The sequence below is a fragment of the Suncus etruscus genome, chromosome 4 (genome assembly GCF_024139225.1).
Source record: "Suncus etruscus isolate mSunEtr1 chromosome 4, mSunEtr1.pri.cur, whole genome shotgun sequence".
Lineage (NCBI taxonomy): Eukaryota > Metazoa > Chordata > Mammalia > Eulipotyphla > Soricidae > Suncus > Suncus etruscus.
In genome coordinates this window covers 28,273,417-28,294,436 of record NC_064851.1, presented here as the reverse complement: position 1 = coordinate 28,294,436, position 21,020 = coordinate 28,273,417, and the positions used below count along the sequence as shown (strand labels likewise).

General features: G+C 35.3%; 1 protein-coding gene across 1 annotated transcript in view; it reads left to right on the top strand.

Moving 5' to 3' along the window:
* SLC44A5 (solute carrier family 44 member 5) overlaps positions 1–21,020 on the top strand; it is a 407,523-nt gene that overhangs the window by 262,042 nt on the left and 124,461 nt on the right. Inside the window, 1 exon segment of the mRNA XM_049772158.1 lies at positions 12,594–12,642. Coding sequence (XP_049628115.1) covers positions 12,594–12,642 — 49 coding nt within the window.

The following is a 21,020-nucleotide window of genomic DNA, read 5'->3' as shown; positions in this document are numbered from 1 at the left end:
AAGGTGAGAAAGAAGATGAGAAATGGAAGCAGTAAGCACAGGGGTCAGGTCTTCAGTTTTATTGTTGAGGTAGGAGAGTGATATAAGGTATAAATACAAACCACCAACTCAACAACACTGAAAATATGAGTTCTAAACTGCAACCACCAAACTGTAATGTGCCTGTTCAGGTGGCAGGCAGCAAAGAATAGAGGATGCTGAAGATGGGGGACCATAGGGTATAGGAATACTGATGATGGGAGTTGACACTGGTGCTATGATGTTGGAATATGCCTACAACAACCATCAATAACTTTGTAAACCATAGTTTTATGAATTATAAATGTTAAAGGTCAAACTTGATATCCATTATTTAAATTTTTAGGATATGGCCAGGGGCACACCCAACAGTGTTCAGGACTCATTTTTGGTTCTTCACTCAAGAATCACTCTGATAGGGGCTGAAGCGGTGGTGCAGTGGTAGGGAATTTGCCTTCATGCAGCTGACCTAGGACAGACTTTGGTTTGATCCCCCAGTGTCACATATGGTCCTCAAGCCAGGAGCGATTTCTGAGCACATAGCCAGGAGTAACCCCTGAGCATCACTGGGTGTGGCCCAAAAACCAAAAAAAAAAAAAAAAAAAAAAAAAAAGAATCACTCTGATAGTACTTGGAGAATCATATAGGGTGCTGGGGATTGCACCCAGGGTTGGCTGTGTTCAAGGCAAGTTCTCTACCTGCTGTACTATCACTCAGGCCAATATTTTAACTTTTTGTAGAGAGAAAGTGAGCAAAAAATGCTGAACCTTTTATTCTTTGGAATTGAAGCTAGCAGGAAAACTGTCTTACAGATTTATCTTAGATGTTTTGCACTGAACCCATTATGGCAGAATATGACGCAAATCCTTATTTTTAATTTTTATTATACTTAAGTATAATAAAAGGTGCCCATCCTTCCCTCCCTCCCTCCTTCCCTCCCTCCCTCTCTCCCTCCCTCCCTCTCTCCCTCCCTCCCTCCCTCCCTCCCTTCCTTCCTTCCTTCCTTCCTTCCTTCCTTCCTTCCTTCCTTCCTTCCTTCCTTCCTTCCTTTGCAATATGTAAAAGAAATAAGCCTAAAATTTTTTTGACAGTGAATTTACAATAAGTTTGGATTTTCTGTGGATAATCACAAATGGATAAACTTAGAGAGATAGGTCAATTTTTAGAGCATATACCTAATAGGTACAAAGTCATGAGTTTGATCACCCTCACCACAGGCATTCCTCTACCACAGGCACTGCTTTCACCTCCACTGTAACTCTGTGGCTCATTAGGTTTTCAACTCTGGCCCCATCCCACTCTCAGTACTTCAGATTGTGACTCCTATAGTTTTATAAAGATGGAACCTTTGCACTTTACATATTCAGCATAGAAATTAAAAGTGTAGATTTCATTAAATTTTTGTAGGGTTTCTCAGAAGTTCTTGGAGCCTCTCCTAGGTAAAATTGTCCCAGCAATGTGGCCTTATATGAAAGTTGTTGCTTCTCAAGCCAGGTGATGCTGAGCACCACTGCCAAAAATCAGACCCAAAGGTGCTGGACATCACAGGATGTGATCTAGCACTTTCAGCTAATTCTGAAATCAGTTCTGCTTACTCCTTGACTTAATTCAAGTAGACAGATTACCAAAAAAGGGGGAAAAAAAGCCCAGTATATATATTTCAAGTGATCATCGTATATATTCGAGTATAAGCTGAGTTTTTCAGGCATAAAATTTGTGCCGGAAAACCCGAACTCAGCTTATACTCAGGTCACACAGGTTTTTTTGATTTGGTGTGCTCACCAAATCAAATGCACGTAGTCTCCAGTCGTCTTGTGCTGTCTGTTGGAGGTGGCAGTGCTTTGACTCAGTCACCAGTCTCAGCTGAACTGAAAAGGTAGGCAGCTGAACTGAACTGGATGCCACTGAACTATTTAACCCACAATGTTCTGCACTTTGTATGAGACCAACAGCGGGGATGATGATATGTATGAACTCACTGATGATGACAATGTCTATGCTGATATCATCACATCAGATACAGCTGAAGCTCTATTTGGACATACAAATGATGAAGCAGAATTGAGTTCTTTTTTCTTTTTTAATTTTATTGTGGCACATAGTGACAATGAATGAGGGGCATTCCCACCACTAGTGTTGTCTTCTTTCCACCCCGTTCCCAACATGTATCCCATATATCTCTCCTTTACCCACCCATAGTTCTAGTGTAACTGTTCCCCAGTTGTAATTTGGGTATCGATTCTATGTCTTTGACTATGGGTTTGGTGTTCAAGTCTGATCATTTTTTATTTCCACTAAATGTTCATTAGACTGTCTGGTCTTGGTACCATCCATTTTTCCCCCTCAAATTGTGAGGCTGAACAAGATGATTCCAGTAATGTGGTTCGGTTGGAGATATACAAAAAGATAAGGGAGAAGAAATTAAAAACAAAAGCAAAAGGAGAAAAAGAAAAGAAAAGGAAAAGAGCTCTCTCCTAGCCTTCGTCCTATGACCTACACAAATAACAAGATCTCTAACTTCAGAGGCATGATTTCATCATCCAAAACTGACCGGAAAGTTCCCTGGTGCCATAAAAAGAACTTGGGGTGTGAAAATGAGCGAGTATGGAGTCTGTAGTTGTTCCCATGGCAGAATGCTTTAAGAGTGGAGAAACCATGTATCTCTTAGGCCAAGAGAATTCCCGTTCTAATTTCCCCAATATTTGCTGTGCCTTTGCAAAAAAAAAAAAATAGAAGTAGTAGAGGAGGGAGGAGGAGGAGGAGCAGAAGAAGAAGAGGAAGGAGGAAGAAGAAGAGGAGGAGGAGGAAGAGAAGCAGAAGAAGGAGAATGAGAAGAAAACAAACTTTAATTAAGTAGCTGGTTTGGGGTTGGGTTTTTTTTTTTACTGTTTTTGTTTTTTTATTTTATTTATTTACTTTGTTTTGTTTTTAGTTTGTTCTTTTTTGTTCATTTTGTACTTTTGTTCTTGCTGCCCTATTGTTTTTTGTTTTTATTGTTTGTTCTGCTTTGTTTTGTTACCCTTTTCTCCCCTTCTCCTTATAAAGGGAAATTTATAATACTAAGGTGGAATTCAGTTTTGAAGGATTTTAACCTTTGTGAATTAGTATGATTACCTGTTAAGCTACGGTTTTCTGCACTTTATTTAAAGTTTTAAAGTTATTGATATATTTTACCATTTTTCTTTAGCAATAAATATTGAAAAACATTTAACCTGTTGTGTATGTAAATATTTTAGGGGATTATTATGTTACTGACCCTAACCTGATTGGTGATTGTGCCCTACCCTAGGGTATGACCTGGCTTTCTGCCCCCACCCTAGGGTGGTACCTGATTCTGCTTCCACCATTGGGTGGTATCTGATCCCACCATTGGTTGGTACCTGATTCTGGGGGCTAAAAACAAGGGTCTGTGGAAGGCGAGGGGCTTTTGGCTGAAACTGAGGCTGAGACCTTGGACTTCAGTCTTACCCACCGAATAAAGCTAATCTTTCCACAAGCCTGACTGTCTGTGAGCTGTTTACCCGCCGTTTCACCTCAGAACCGTCGGCTGGATGGGGTGGCAGACGCGTGCTCCGAGCTGAAGGGGAAAGACCTCATCCTCCATCCCTCCATCAGTCAACCTCTTCAGGGGCTGACTTGCAACATAACCTACTGATTCTTCAATTATTATAATTGTTTTGGGCATATATATATATATTTGAAATTTACCAGTGGCTGCTGCATTTTTCACCTCTGCTTATACTCGAATTACTAAGTTTTCCCAGTTTTTAGGGTAAAATTGGGGGTGGGTGGGCATATACTCAAGTATATATGGGATAGTAGAATGCCTGTCTGGAAAACAGACAGGGGGTGTGGGTGGAGAGATATGGGGTGCATTGGTGGTGAGAATGTTGCTCTGGTGAAGGGGGATGTTCTTTTTGTAACTAAAACCCAACTACAGTCGTTTTTGTAATCACCATGTTTAAATAAAGATAAAAAAATAAAAAGATAGAATTTATCTCTCTCCTGTTCTCAGAATAAATATAAAAGCTAAGGGTTGTCCAAACAGCACATAGTTTATATGTAACCTTGTTGTCTAATTTTTCCTCACATTTTAGGTGATGAGTCTGCACCATTGATGATAGGTTTCCATCAACTTTCTTATAGTAGGAACATTAACATGATATAGATTATAAAGTGGATTTTATATGTTTCTGTTTTTAGATCACAATACAGAAATAATGCAGTATATATATATTTCTTCACTTTAACCCCAGAATGCTGTCAAGTGATTACTATTTTCCACTATCTTTTTTTTTTTTTTTTTTTTTTTGGTTTTTGGGTTACACCCGGCAGTGCTCAGGGGTTACTCCTGGCTGTCTGCTCAGAAATAGCTCCTGGCAGGCACGGGATTCGAACCAACCACCTTTGGTCCTGGATCGGCTGTTTGCATGGCAAACGCTACTGTGCTATCTCTCCGGGCCCTATTTTCCACTATCTTAAGTTGTGACAAAGCTCAGAATTGATTAGAAGTTTTATTTTATTCTTATCAATAGCCTATGGGTGATCTGAGGAAGCAGGAGAAATATTTTAAGCATCAAGAGGAATGGATACATTTCTTGCTATTTTTCTTTAATTCAATGGGAAACACATGTCACAGCTATAGATAATTTCCTTTTTTAAAAAATGAGGTTAATTTTTATGTTTATATCATGACAAAAACTGTAAATTTCCCGAACATGTTTTAATTGTGATATTGCCTGAACTTTGCAAATAGAAAGTCTGGATGAAGTCATGTATTTTTAGAGTAAATAAATGTGCTCTTCATTCCCTTTCTCTGATTATGAAATTTTTCTTACGTAGTTTTAGGATGTGGGGAAATAAGGCTTAACTTGATTATGAAATGCATAGGCTATAAAGCTAGGAGAAAATAAGAAATGGGTTCAATGTAATTAGAGTCTTTTTTTTTTTGAGTGCCTCATGTTCAGCAATAAAATACAAACATAGCTAGAAATACAAGAAAACCCAAGTGAACAACCTTCCGACTCAATTCATGATCTTGTTTGCTTCCAGACTCTCTTTTTGAATCAATATTGATTCAGAATTTTATTTATTCTGAGATGTGTGGTGATCCAATAACTCATTGCTGTTCTATAGCACAAATTCACTGCTTTTGTCACAGTAGTCAAGAAAAAAAAACATTTTTTTCAGAAGCACATATCCGATGCCCACAAAATGTGCCTTTTTATACACTGCCTATAAAAGAAGCCCATTAAGAAGTAACTTGAGTGAATTGTGCATTATGTATGTTTCTTTTGCCTCTTCCATAGAAATGGTGGAGTATTTTCTCCCCTATTTATGTCATTTTGCTATTCTAAAGTTGACTAATCGAACTGATGATTTATCCTTATATATGGCACGTCAAGTCAAAGGATAGTGAAAACTACTTAGAAACCTCCCATGTGATTATAAAAAAAAATCTTAAAACACAATATTTGAAATTCTGGTTTTAACAGGGTATTTTGTCATCAAACAGCTATTTAGATTAGGAGCAAAAATGCCACCATAATTTTTTAATGCTCTGGTACTGTTTTGATTTGAAACAATGCTAAGAGATTGTCATTTGTATTTTCATTAATCTTGCCATGTCCAGTGTGGGATCATGTTTTTAACCAAGATGCCTTTCTGTATTACACATAATTTTCTGCATGAGTTGTTGCTGTTGTTGGTGATGAAGCATGATACTGCATTCTTTTTTTCACTGCCATAAAATGTATTACTCTGTACTGCTCTGGAATGGCTTTAACCTCTTTCACTGAGATAGCCTCAGTCAAGTTTCTACCATCTATGTCTCGAATATAACATCAATCTTTCTTACAGGTTCCTTTACCATAACTTTTCTATTTCCTTTGACTTTCATAGAAAGAAACACATGAGAAGCATGCTACTTTTTCAGGATTGTGAGGTTTTGTATACTCTAATTTAGCTCTTGATAACTCTTGATATCTTCATTCTCTGACGATTTGCTATCTCTACTCCTGATATGGCATTTTGCTGAATTTTGTCTGGCTGTCCACATAACCCATCTTAAACCTATTGAGAACTCCTTTTTTTTTTCCAAAATATTATTCCATAAATTTCATGCCTTGTTTAATTAATGAAATCAGTGTTGTAAGTCAGGGTGGCATTTCAACTAATGTTGGGCTGCATTAATTTTTTCCTGGTCTATTTTGGTGATGATAGTAATTTACGTATACTATTTCCCAGCTGGATGGTTATTCTAAAGGTAAAAAATATTTTCTTCTCTTGAATTTTTAAAACATACTTGCTACTTCTTCTTATTATTTCAATGACAAAGTAAAAGTTTAGAGAGTAAAAGTATAACTATCCCAAGTTTATAAGCAATAAAGGTGACTTTTGATACTGTATGATTTAGTGCTCCATTTTTATTCCCACTACAGAATATTGTTTTCTTTACTTTAGTTAATTTTAACACTACTGACGAGATATTGCATTAGTATTGTTCATAGTAAAGAAAGAAAATTTTTGTTTTCAACCATACTCAGTGGTGCTCAGGGTTTATCCCAATTCTGTGCTCAGAAATCACTACTAATAAAGAGGCAAGGGACCATAGAGGTTCTAGGAAAATAAACCCAGATTGGCCACATGTAAGTCAAACTTCCTACTTTATCCTATACTTTATCTCTAGCCTGGGGTTTAATTTTTTTTTTTTTTTAGTTTTTGGGTCACACCCAGCAGTGCTCAGGGGCTACTCCTGGCTCTATGCTCAGAAATTGCTCCTGGCAGGCTCAGGGAATTATAAGGGATGCCGGGATTCAAACCATCATCCTTCTGCACACTACCTCCATGCTATCTCTCCAGCCCCGGGTTTAATTTTTTTTTTTTGGCCACACTCAGTAACTCTCAAGGGTTACCCCTGGCTATGCACTCAGAAATTGCTCCTGGATTGGGGGACCATATAGGATGGTGGGGGATCGAACCATGGGTCCATCTTAAGTTGTCCATATGCAAGCCAAATGCCCTACCACTTGTACCACTGCTCTAGCCCCAGAGGGATTAATTTTTTAAATCAGTGAAATTCAAGGATTCTGCTAACTTTCCTTTTATTCAAACTGAAATCTTAGGGAAAGTGATATAACAGTGGACAGTATGTTTACCTTATATTCAGCCAATCTGATGATGGTCACCTGAGCACTGCTAGGAGTTATCCATCAGCTTAGAGCCAGGAGTAAGTCCTGAGTATCATCAGGTTGTCCACCCTCCTTAAATGGAAATCTAAAATGATAAGTGTAATATGAGATAGTTCTATTTGTATTTTCATAATTCAATGATTTATGAACTGGAGATATATTACAATTGGTAAGGCTTTTGGCTTGGATGCATTGACTCATATTCAATTATTGACATCCCAGAGAGTCCCCTGAGCATTATAATGAGAAATCTTTTTTTTTGTTTGTTTGTTTTTGGGGGGGCACACCTGGCGTTGCTCAGTGGTTACTCCTGGCTGTCTTCTCAGAAATAGCTCCTGGCAGGCACGGGGGACCATATGGGACACCTGGATTCGAACCAACCACCTTTGGTCCTGGATCGGCTGCTTGCAAGGCAAACACTGCTGTGCTATCTCTCCGGGCCCCATGAGAAATCTTTGATCACAGAACCAGGAATAGCCCAAAGCACTACTTGATATGGCTTCCAAATCAGAAAATATAAAATAATAAAATATATGAATTATTTATTGCCCAAATTACATAGACATTTTTATTTTGGGGATTAGATACAATCCCTATAAAGACATTTTTTTAAAAAAATATACCAAACTCTCCTGAAATTTATATGGAATAATAGACCTCCATGAATAGTTGAAACAATCCTTGGGATAAAGAAAATAGGAGGCATCACTTTGCTCAACTTCAAAATGTATGCAGAGCAGTAGTTATTAAAACAGAATAAAGACAGAGCCACAGATCAATGGGATAATCTTGAATATTGTAAAACTTATCATCAAGTTTATGAGCAGAGGAGTTTCTATCTTTTGTTCATTTTTAAGACTCTTTTCCATATTATTCTGTTGTATGAACGTATTATGCAGCTCATATTCCAGCTCACTCATTCTGATTGTAGCAGTTGTTATTTTGTTGGTTAGGCCTTTCAAGTGAATGTTTCATTTCTCTTACTAAATTTTCAGTCCTGTTATTTATGTTTGAAGTTTTCTCATTTCTACTCTCAAATACTCTTGCCTCTTATTAGCTATCCCTTTCATGGTTTCTTTGAGTTCTTTAAACATCCTCAACATTTTCTCTCAAAAGTTCTTATCAGAGATATTATATAAGCGGCTGATAGTATTTGGGTCTTAAAAACAACCATCTTTGTTCACTATGTTTAGTGAGGCTCTGTGATGCTTTCCCATATGACCTTTGCAATATGGTGGTGTTATTTTCATCAGCTGTTGTGGGACTCCTTGACTAGAAGAAATGCATAGCAGTGAGCCAGGCAGAGTAGCCATTCTCTTTCCAAGTGCAGGAACTGATTTGGGTTAAAAGGGCCTCCCCTTACCCAAGAAGTACTGTCTACTGCTGGTGCTATCTTTTTGCATCATGGACATGCTCTAGTCAGGGTGCAGGAACTGACCTGAGTTAAAAAAGGACCCCTTTAGATTGAGAGGAGCACACTACCATTGGCACCGTCTTTTTGCATCTTAGTCATGGTCTTATCAGGACACGGGAACTGTCTTGTGCTTAAAAGAGCCTCTCTGAGTCTAAGAGGAATCTATTGTTACCAGCGCCATTTTTTTTCTGTTAAAGCCATGCTCTTTTTGGGGTATAGGTACTGACTTGGGTTTAAAAGGGCCCCTTTAAGTCTGTGAGAAACCCACCACCTCTGGTGCTGTCTTTTTTCTCACTGCTAAGTATTCCTTAGCCATTAACCAAAGAACAAAGAGGGAAAATCACAATGGCATTTATGAAAAATAAATACTTTGGGAAAGGAGCTTTAGCATTACTGGCTTGCTAGAAGATTGAATTAGTGAAGGATGATTGAAATGAGTCTATTAGATAAACACTATTCTTATTAGTCTCACTATTACACATCAACGAAAGTCATGTGTGCTGTGAATAAAATTAGGGAAGAACATCTTTCTCTAAGAAACAGTGGAAGAATATGGTTCCTTAATCTCTATGGACTTAAAAATCCCTCTTAACTTGGAAGAAATCTCTTTATACTTGTTTTAAATACCTAGCACAGACATACCATAATAAGTGTTTGAAAAATAAATTAAAAATATTAATAACACTTCTTGGGGTCAGAGCAGTGGTGCAAGGGGTAAGGCATCTGCCTTGCCCATGCTAGCCCAGGATGGACCACGGGGCTCCATCCCCCGGCGTCCCATACAGTCCCTCAAGACAAGAGCGATTTTGAGTGCATAGCCAGGAGTAACCCCTGAGCATTTCTGGGTGTGACCCAAAAATATTAATAACATTTCTCCATTGCCTGTTTTTGAATATTAAAACAAGAATTAATTTTGCACAATCCATTTTCCCATGTTTGTTAGAAAGTTCTTTTTACCTTGTTCACAATAGTTCTGCCTTAAGTTATAGAATATTTGATTTTCCCACATCAGATCCCCTTTTGTTCTCTAAAAAACAAGAGATTCTCTGAATGAATCAGAATAAACCTCAGGGAATAAAAGTAAATGATTTAGGGTTTTGAATTTTAAATGGATCACTGCTGGTTATGTTGTCTTTTTCCTTGAAAAATAGATTTGTCTTAGGAAAATAAGATAAATATGACTTACTGCTTTATCTTGTCATTTGTATTCAATAAAATCATGTGAAATCTGTACCCATCAATTGAATTAATTACCTGGATTATTTTATTTAATATTTAATATTTACAAATTATTTCTAATAAGAAATTGCATTGTATAAACACAATGCAATCTATTAACTATAATAATTAATGTGTTGCTATTGTTATAGATATTTTATTCCACTGTTATAATTTTGATAATCCAAGAGTCACATGCACTTAGAAGCTTTTAAAATTATTATCTAATTTAGGTTTTATTTATTTTTTTACTCAGAAAAATGAGAATTGTGTTCTAGTAACTAGGCCATATAATAGTGAAGCATTTTGGTTCTTTTCATTGAGCTGGACTCTCAATCTATTTATTCCAGAGATGTAATTAGAGTGTTTGAGAGCATCCATAAAAAGAGATGCCCTGTATTGATTTTAGGAAATAAAAAATTTGCATGACAATACAAATTCTGCCAGCACATGGCAGGCTGAAGTCATCACTTTCCAGCTGTCATTACTATTTGGAATCAGCTAAATCTTATCATTTGACTGTGGTTTCAGTATATTTTCAACTGAATTATAAGGCAGCTAGAATTTACAATCAGGAAATGGCAGCTTTTTAGACAGATTTGACAATAGCTTTTTCATTTTCACTGCTGTCTGCTTTTTTCTCTTTGTGCAGTACAAATCACAAGAAAATTGGTAGCCAGCCTAGATAATTATAGATCATTATTTGCCATTTTTAATGTAAAAAATGAATATTTATTATGTATATAGTCATTGCTAATCCTTTAAATCTGCCCAATTTTTTTTTTTTTTTGGTTTTTCGGGTCACACCCGTTTGATGCTCAGGGGTTACTAATGGCTAAGCTCTCAGAAATTGCTCGTGGCTTGGGGGGACCATATGGGATGCCGGGGGATCAAACCACGGTCCTGATCCTTGGCTAGTGCTTGCAAGGCAGACACCTTACCTCTAGTGCCACCTCATTGGCCCCTGCTCCATCTTCTTACTCATCACTGAAATTTTTCTAAGGTCACTAATTAGCTACCATATAATGCAATACAGGCTTTGGGGTCAACTTGTCTTTCAGTTCACCTCTATCTCTTTAAAGGGTCACAGTATCTTAACTGACCCTACTGTACCTCACCTGATAGTAGTCTAAGATAGAGAAACTATGAGAAAGCGAAGCTAGTAATGAATCAAGGCAGTTGGCATAAGTATAGACAGACTACCTCAACAGGAAACACTTGACATGCTTCCCCTGAAGTAGATGCCCATGATAGTATTGCAGGATATGACAAGCAACATCTGTTCTATTGTAGTAAGACTAAACACAGTGTACATTTCAGATAGGTCACTTATCAACTGAGTGGTTTGGGTCTTATTTGAGAGCTATCATTATTCTTATATTCTCTTGGTCTTTGTTAGGTGAATCCTTATGATGAAGTTTTCAGTTTATCTACATCATGAGGATTTTGTGTCAAAAGCAAACAAATATTTTGGAATGAAGCAGTATGTTGATCTAGTCACACCAGTTGTAAGGTCTCCAAGACAGGAACCATATTTTATGTTATATCTTCTGTGTTCTTTCAGAGCTCTCAGCAGTTAATAAGTATTTGATGAATGAATAGCCACCAACTGAATCTTGGATTTTTGTTGCTAGAATGACCCTTGCTTTCTTGTGTTTCTCACTTTGTTTGTGATTACACTAAAGATGCGTCTGAGTTATCAGACTTAATTTCTTTGCTGATTACTAGAAGATGGGTGTGACACCGAAATCTTTTGGCCACTCTTTAAAATATTGTTTAGTACAAGATGAAGCTTTCTTTTTTTTTTTTTTTTTTTGGTTTTTGGGCCACACCCGGCGATGCTCAGGGGTTACTCCTGGCTGTCTGCTCAGAAATAGCTCCTGGCAGGCACGGGGGACCATATGGGACACCGGGATTCGAACCAACCACCTTTGGTCCTGGATCGGCTGCTTGCAAGGCAAACGCCGCTGTGCTATCTCTCTGGGCCCAAGATGAAGCTTTCTTACAAGGAAAATCTTAGAGAATGGGAGTGAGCTTTAAATTGTGGGGAAAAGGTAGTAGGATTGGGGTTTGTAAAAAGCAGTCCTTTGAAAACTATAAGTAATGAGTTAATAGAACTTACTACTGGAACTAACACTATAGTTTGTGGATAGAAAAACTGGGGAAGGAAACCAACCAGGCAAAGTTAGATGTGAATGATATGATTGTGGTGCTACTATGAATGACAAGGACATCTTCCTAGATCATGCGAAATCTTCTATTATATATTAAAAATAATATTTATGTGATGAAATAATGACTTGTTTATGTCATATAGAAAACAGCAACTAGAAGTCCCAACTCATAGAAAAACCTAACGAACTATTAAGACAGAAGAAACTAGAATATGTAGACTTCCTTATTATATCATGTACCTACTCCATAAACACTCAGCAATATGTGTTGATGTCTAATGCTAGATTGTAAGATTTTTTAAGACTTGAAGTGCTTCAGATTTGCTACTCTGAATATAATCTATAATGCTGTTACTCAGAATAGTGAGTAGTTACATATGGTTCTTAAAAATCTTTTCAGCCTTCCTTTTCTAGCTTGAGAGGGGAAAAAATTGAAAGCTATCATCAAAACAAAACTATTATTGTACTTGAACCCAAGAATGAAGCTATATAACCCAAATGCAATTTATCCTTATTAATATTTTATGATTGCCATTTCCTTGGCTTGCACTTTTTAAAAGGTCTTTGTTTTGAATGCAGGTAAAAGAAAAAAACTTGATAAGAATTTCACAGGGCCTGTTGAAAAGAGGTAAGCAATTATTTTCTTGTAGATATGTATTTTAACAAATACTGAAAGCTTATTTCCTGGTTATGAAAACTATGTCTGTTATTGGAGAGAATAAAAAAGAATGACTTATTTAAAGCCTGGTTGTTACTTTATTTACAAAAGGAAAAATACATAGAATAAATCTTTCTTTAAGTCATGAATATCCTCCACCTACTTAGTAAATAAGCTGTCTTAAGTTATTATACTAAAAAGTTTGCATACTTCAAAAAGAGATGCCAACAAATGCTTTAGCAGATATAACCACTTTCTGAAGAATCATAGACATTTAAGTAGTTTTATAGCCCTATTTAATGTTCCAAATGTAGATTTGTTATGCCAATTTCTTCCATCTCAATTATTTTTATTATTCAGTTTCCAAAAGCTTAGGGCACTCTCAGAGACATCTATTCCCTGATGCCACATGTATACTTGAGAATGGTTTGAAATTATCCAGGAAAATATGAAATTGTCTTAACTGATAATTCTCTAAGTTGTATGGCATTTTAAAATTATCCAATAATTCATAAGTCTCATTATTTTTCTTTCATTGTAAGGCTTGCTGCTAATGAAAATGGGCATAAAATGGCTAAAAATTAAGCAATGAATATGTTATTGGTAACTTTTTCACTTAGATTTGACTTTGATATCTGTCAGTTGTGTATAAGAATGTGAATAAGAATGTGATATAATGAACAGCATGCTAATTTGCTTTTGCCAAACTTTAACATGTAAGTTATCATTTGATGTTATGTTTCTGTAATATCTCAGGTTTCAACAAATATGGGTTTGATTTATTATATTTTTGTAAAAAGCCAAGTCATTTGTTTGAGGTTTCTCATTCTTAGGTGTACCAATGCTTTCTTTAGAATAAATATGTAATCCCTCTCATTTTCTCCTTAGTTCATCATAAACACATTTTGCAACTTAAACAACCCATTCAATAGAAAGGTTACTGCCAGTCACTTTGTGTGAAGTAATTTATGAGAATTGAAGCTAGCTTATTGACCTGAAGGGATCTATACGTATGTGTGCTCTAAATTCAACAGTATATAAATGACAGTAGCAGCAGCAACAGCATTAATAACAATTCTAGTATCTGTTACAGTTAGACAGGCAAAATACAGATTATAGTGTACTTTTTCTAGCCTAAAGGAAAATATAAGATACATCTGATGGTTCTAGGTTTGAGGCAGTGAGAGTTTTGTCTTCAGTTATTTAGGTGAGCCAGTTATTCCAGGTAAAAATCTAAACAACAGTAATAATCATTGTGAGGAAAGTCATTTATTTTTTTTTAAGAGGCACCTTTTGTGATGCCCTAAGAACCATAAAGGACTTCAAAGGTGAACCAGTGATTATGTGGGACTAGCTCCCCACATCTTCAATCCACGAACAGAGACAAGCATAAAACCTTAAAGGACATAAAACCTCAAAGGACAACACAATTGGCCATTCTATAACTCCCCAAGCTTCTTCTATAATTCCTTTCATTCCTGGGTAAATAATTGGGCCATTTAAGGAGAAACCCTGAGTTTAATTACTTCAAAATTACTGCAAGCAGCATGGTCAGCTTTGAAAAAAAATGTGTTGCTTCCATAATGTCTCTTTTCTTTGAAAAATAGAAAGTTTTATTGCATATTCAAGCATTGGTCAGCACATTTCTAGAGGATAAGGTTAATTCACATGAACTTGTAGAGTTCAGAGACCACCTACTGCAGTTGTTTACACAAGAAGTGAAGCAATATAACAGTGCCACATGAGAGGTTAATGCAGGTTCTAGATTTTTCACATCTACTAGCAATTGGATGCTTGTGAAATTTTGCCTCATTTCATTGACCAAAAAAGTAAATTTGGTTGTTTAAGAGTTATCCCAATCTCTTTTGGAGAAGTTGTTATCCAGTGCCCATAGTTTGTCCCTATTTTCAATAGTTTCTAAATTGAATTTATTAGAATTAAATTAAAACGTTAGGTTTATAAAAGTCTTAAGAGTCTACCCACTATTTATTCCCTCATAGTGTAGGGCCAAATTAATTCATATGAGAAATTATTTTTATAATTCAGAACAAATACTAAGTTTCACTTAATAAAGTATATAATTTCTTCTATTATATAAGTAGAGTTGTGAAATTCACTTATTCTCCTTTTGTGCTAATTTACAGAAAACTCACAATAAATGTAATGCAGCAACTACATTCAACTTTATACCAGGAATTTCTTTTCCAGGGCTTTGAATTCCCATTTTAATAACTCTGTTTCATCCAGGCACTTCAAAAATTTCATTTAAGCTCCTTTACAGAAAGAAACAGTATATAGGTAGACTGATAAGCAGAAGCAGACATATGTGTATCTTATAATTGCTTGTTTCCCCCATCTTTATACATAAAAAGATGAAGGACATATGATTTATACTAATCAACTTGCTAGGTCTCACAATACTGGAGGTATCAATTATAGAAAGTAGGAAGTATGTCTGAAATATATAAGATAAATTTACTTTTATTTGAAGCTATCTGGGGAGTTTTCTTTATCATGAAGGATTTTAAGGAGGGAATGAAGAGTTATTTATTAAATACATTGTAAAAGGGATTCATATATAAGTGGAAGGAAAATAAATCAGTCATTTTCAATCTGGAAATGCAGTAATCTAATTCCACTCTTAATGACAAAACACAGAGAGTTAAGCTTCTGCTTGAAGTGATATACATATAAAGTACTTTGCTGGTGCTGTGAACTCTGAAGTGCTATTATCAAGGAGACATCTCAAATTATTTTGATAATGCAATGCTGTCTCCGAAATTTATGCAGGTCTCATATTTGCTTCTTGTTGACACATTGATTTGTTTCCTGCTACTGTAGAGGGAAACTAAATATCTAGAGGTGGGTCTCATTATCATAGAGAAGTATGAAGAAATGGTTCTAGTAAAAAAGATACACATACTACACTAAATTTTAGAGAAAAATGTGAAATTAGGTCATACCTTTGTACAACTATTTGAACTTGATCATTTAGCTCTTTTCTGTCATTGTTCTGAGGTTTTTATGATAACCAAAATACTCTCTACCACATCATTTAATCACATTTTTCAATAGTGTTTTTCACTTTTGAAACTGCTTTATTAATTTACTAATTTGCTTAACTAGTTAATGCCAAAATTAGGATATTAGGCTCATGAGATCTTTTGTTTTGTCCATTATTTAAAATTCTGGATTTAGAAAAGTCCCTGAAATATAAAATGTATAATTTTTATGCTTAAATTATATATATATATAAATTTTACACTTAATCCTAGTATCAAAACAGAGGTTCTTTTACAAAAAGACAGAAGAAGTCAAAAGGAAAATTGGATGCCACTTAGATTATTTCGGTAATTTGGTTGAAAAGATAATTAAAATATATTTAAGACAATTGTTCTGATAAATAATAAATCTAAGAGGCAAAAATCTACATGTTTTTCAGATTGATTATAAGTTGAGTAGATATCAGATTTAGCATAACTATACCTACTAAGATGAGTTGTGATTGCATTCCCCAAAGTAGCAAACAAAGAGTTGGGATAGATTTAAAGGGTAGAGGAAAATATGTTTAGCTTTTAAGATGTTGAGTTTGTGAATGCTTGTGGCACTTCCATTAAGAATATTTAGAAGAAAGTCAGAAAGATGATTCTGAAGATCTTTAAAATATTGGTATATTAATTTTAAACAAAAGATAGAAAGGGGAAATCTTTTCAGAATACTAAAGTACAACTAAATATAAGTACAGTGGGTAAGGTACTTGCTTTACATGTGGATAACCTGTGTTCCATCCCTGATATTCCATATGGTCCTTCAAGCACTACCCGAAATAATTCCTGAGTGTAGAGCCAAGACAGAATACCAGGTGTGACCTATAAACAAAACCAAAAATATAAATAGGAAAGAATACTAATGATTTAAAAATGTTTTCTCTTTAAAATTCTCTCTATTATATGATAATTAAACTATGCCTTCTTTAGTGCTCCCAAGTATTTTATCTACCTATAAGACTATGCTATAATTATGTGGTGTTTGACTCATTCCTCAACCCATGAGTTCTGCTAAGTAGATCTGCTTATAGGAGACCTATAAGTAACAGTCATAAGGTTATCTTTCCTCCTATTTAAATTTTACCAGTGAGTTTCCAATGTTGAAAAATTAACTCTCAGTGTCTTCATGTGGTATTCAGAGCTCTCAACAAACTTATATTAGTATGTCTGCTTAATGTCTCTCCATCTTTTTCTTTCTGAACTCTTTGTTAAACCAAACCCACTTCTATGAGCTCTGAAAATTGGTTTTGTTAGTTTTAGAATTTCTCCAACTAAGAGACAATGACTGACACTAACAATGTTCAAAGGAGACTTTGAATGCCAATGTAGTAATATACATTGAGAAATTTAAATTCTGAGAAGGCTTTGTATTTGTGACTATTATATTGCTCTTTTTAGGCAAAATACATGACATGTATTTATCAAAATGTTACTTTATGAGTGTATAGTCAGAACATAGAAGTTATGTGTGTTGAAATTACTAATGAGATCCAGTCCTGCTGACATGCTGTATTGATCAGCGCAGCAGGGTCCTCACATTGGAGTCATGTACATTTGACTTGTCCTAATTTCAAGGGGGTGCTTGCATAGGCAAAGTTAATAAAAATTTATATTTCTTTTTAGATAGGTTAATAAATTTAGAAGGTGTATTTTTAGAACTGAAGATTGCTAAAAGAATGGGCAGAGTGGTAGTGCAAGCAGTAGGGCATCTGCCTTGCATGTACTAACCTAGGATGGACTGTGGTTCTATCCCCTGGTATCCCATATAGTTCCCCAAGCCAGGAGTGATTTCTGAGCACTTAGCCAGGAGTATCCCCTGAGTTTCACCGGGTGTGCCCCCCCAAAAAAGCTGAAGATTGTTATACTGGGAAAAATAGTATTTCTGAGGTAACCTTGTACATCTCTGCTTTAATTGCATGTTGATTTTGTAGTTCAACTCTAGAAATGGAGTAACATTCCAGTAACGTTATTCCTTTAATTTCTTGATTCATAATCACACACCAGATTCTATATTTATGACCCTGACCTCACAGTGCTTGTATGCTACTGAAATACACTATAGCTTTTGTTGTTAATGGTACAGAGCACAAGCTACTTACAACAGTGATGAATGTCTGCCTTACCTTCTAGTTTATTATTGTATTCATGTATTGTCTTACCATCTAGTTTATAATTCCCTTGGAAAATGAAGTCCTACCTTCAAAGGTGTATGAATAATTCATGATGAGGACATTTTCTCTCTCAACATACTCTGAGTCGGAGTGTCTATTTCTTAGAATGTATTCTGCTTATAAAGATTGATTCCAGAGATAAGTTACTTGCCTTGCATGTGGCAAACCCTGGTTTGATCCCAAGCACCCTCATATGGTCTTCTAAGTCCACCTCATTCAATTCCTGAACCCAAAGACAATATTATGGCCTGAGCAGTGCTGAGTGTGGCCCCAAAAACAAAAACAGCAACAAAAAGGACTTTATTTTTTCACTATGACTGTGTTAAAAGCATCAAGATCCTTTTGATTTGTGTCCTCTTTCATTTTCATATAAAAAAACATTTCATCTTTGTGCCCTACGAACATAATATGTGGCCTTTATTAAAAGATGCCAGTTGCAGTGATTTGGATTTATTTTTCCCACCTGGTAGTAGTGGTCAAGCAAGTTGTTTTAGCTATATTTTGACCTTTGCTTTGTATAAAAATGACATTAGTTTGTTTATTGAAGATCAACATAATAAGCTAAAATTTTGCCTTTGGATCTGTAATTCCTTGACCTATCTTGATAAAGTATGCTTTGATATATCTGTGCCTGGTATCATGTCCTCTGTTGACACATTATAAAAAATTGAATTAAAACGCAATTTGAGGTTTATTTTACAAAATTTGTAATGCAAAAAGCTCAGGTAACTTATGATGCTTCTTTTCTGTCAATGTGAACATAACATCTAGAACATGAACTCTCCATACCATGTTAATGTCACTGTAAAATGCCATATAGTTTGGATAATAGTCTCAGCATGAGCTTTGTAAACTATTTTAAAGTCAAGTTCAAATCTATTATGGTAGCTATTAGTTTCTTTTCAAGATCATCTTTATGTCTGTTGTTTTTGCTATGATACTGTTTCATTCCCTTTCCTTGTTTTCCTTATTCTTGAATAAAATGCATACAGTGGATGATACAATCAATTAGGATATGCTATTAGTAGTAATGCAAAAATGGGATGTTCTTGTCCTCAAGGAATTAACTATAATAAAAGAGACAGATTCCTGAAAAGACTTTCTCTTTCAATGTAGGGAATATAGCCTTGGGAACAAAGTACAAAAGATCTGGCTCTCAGTGGTGGATGTCTTATGTGACTGCAATTATAAAGAACCATGTTCACTTAGTTTCATACAACAAATAATTATTGATCATCTTATGTACCCAATCTCCCCTAGACATTAGAGATATGTGAAAACAGCTTGGTACTGTTGAGAGCTCAGGTGCTAGAGAGTAGGTTGATAGAAACACTGAAAAAAATCTCATTATTAATAAGTAAGTGTGATGTAAAAAGGCTTTTGAAGTATTTTACTAGTAGAGTGAGTTAATTTAATGATTACTTAAAAATCATTCTGATGGCTATGTGGGGAATAACTTTTAAAAATTTAAAAGTAAGAGCAGAAGGATCAATAGGAAGCTTTTGTAGTTATATGAATGAAAGGGTCAGTGACTTAGGAGGATAGTAGAAGGGAAAGAGATGATGACATATTCAAGGTAGGTTCTGGGGGAGTAAAGGTAGCAGTATTTAAAAGAAAAGAGGCAAAAATAACTGTTAAGATTTGTAATTTGAACAATGGCATGGGTGTTGATACTAAAAATAGAAAGATTAGGGGAAGAGCAGATTTGTGGCACAGGAATCAACATATGTTTCAAAATATAGGATGTCATTTCTCTTTTAGTGACAGCACACAAACAAAGCTGGAGTTCAGTAAGGACAAATGAGAGAACTAGAGATTGAATTGGACTCATCGGCATATAAGCAATATTTAATGCCAGATGTCTAAATGAGATCACTTAGAAGGGTGGAGACAGAGGAGTGGTTGTTTGTAAAGAAACCGGTACATCTATACAATGTAATAATACATAGCTATTGGAAAAAATGAAGTCACAAAATTTGCCTATACATGGATGGATTTGGAGACTATTATGTTGAGTGGAATAAATCAGAGGGAGAAAGATAAGTACAGAATAGTTTCACTTCAACTGTGGAATTTTAAGAAAAAAAAAAAAGACAGTATAATAATAAATACCCAGAGACATAGAGATGAGGGCTGGAAGGACCAGCCAATTATATGAAGCTTACTACAAAGAGTGGTAAGTGCAGGTTAGAGAAATAACTAAACTACCATGGACAATGATAGAGAAATAGAACGTAGTGATCTTGAAGACAGGCAGGGGGATGTGGGAGGAGGGAAATGGGGGACATTGGTGGCAGAAGGTTTGCATTGGTGAAGGGACTGAAACCCAATTATGAACATGTTATGTAACCATGGTGCTTAAATAAAAAATTATTAAAAATAAAAAGGGAGATTGGATCCAGAGGAAAAAAAACCAGACTTCGTAACATTTTCGGCAAGGCAAAGTGGCAGTCAGCAAAGGAGAACACTCTATATGGACAAAAAAGAGAGAATATGATATTGTTGAAATTAAATAAAGGGTTAGAAATAAAGTTTCTTTTTACTTTTTGTGTATCTTTCTTTCCTTTTTGTTTTCTTTCCTTCCTTCCTTCCTTTCTTCCTTCCTTCCTCCCTCCCTCCTTCCTTCCTTCTTTCCTTCCTTCCTTCCTTCTTTCCTTCTTTCCTTCCTTCCTTCCTTCCTTTCTTTCTTTCTTTTCTTCTTTCTTTCTCTTTTTTCTTCTCTTTCTTTCTTTCTTTTCTTTCTTCTTTCTTTCTTTCTTTTCTTTCTTTCTTTCTTTCTTTCTTTCTTTCTTTCTTTCTTTCTTCTCTTTCTTCTTTCTTTCTTTCTTTCTTCTTTCTTTCTTTTCCTTTCTTTATTTCTTTCTTTCTTTTTCTCTTTCTTTCTTTCTTTTTTTCTTTCTTTCTTTCTTTCTTTCTTTCTTTCTTTCTTTCTTTCTTTCTTTCTTCTTTCTTTCTCCTCTTTCTTTCTTTCTTCTTTCTTTCTTTTCCTTTCTTTATTTCTTTCTTTCTTTTTCTCTTTCTTTCTTTCTTTCTTTTCTTTCTTTCTTTCTTTCTTTTCTTTCTTTCTTCTTTCTTTCTTCTTTCTTTCTTTTTCTTTCTTTCTTTCTTCTTTTTTTCTTCTTCCTTCTTT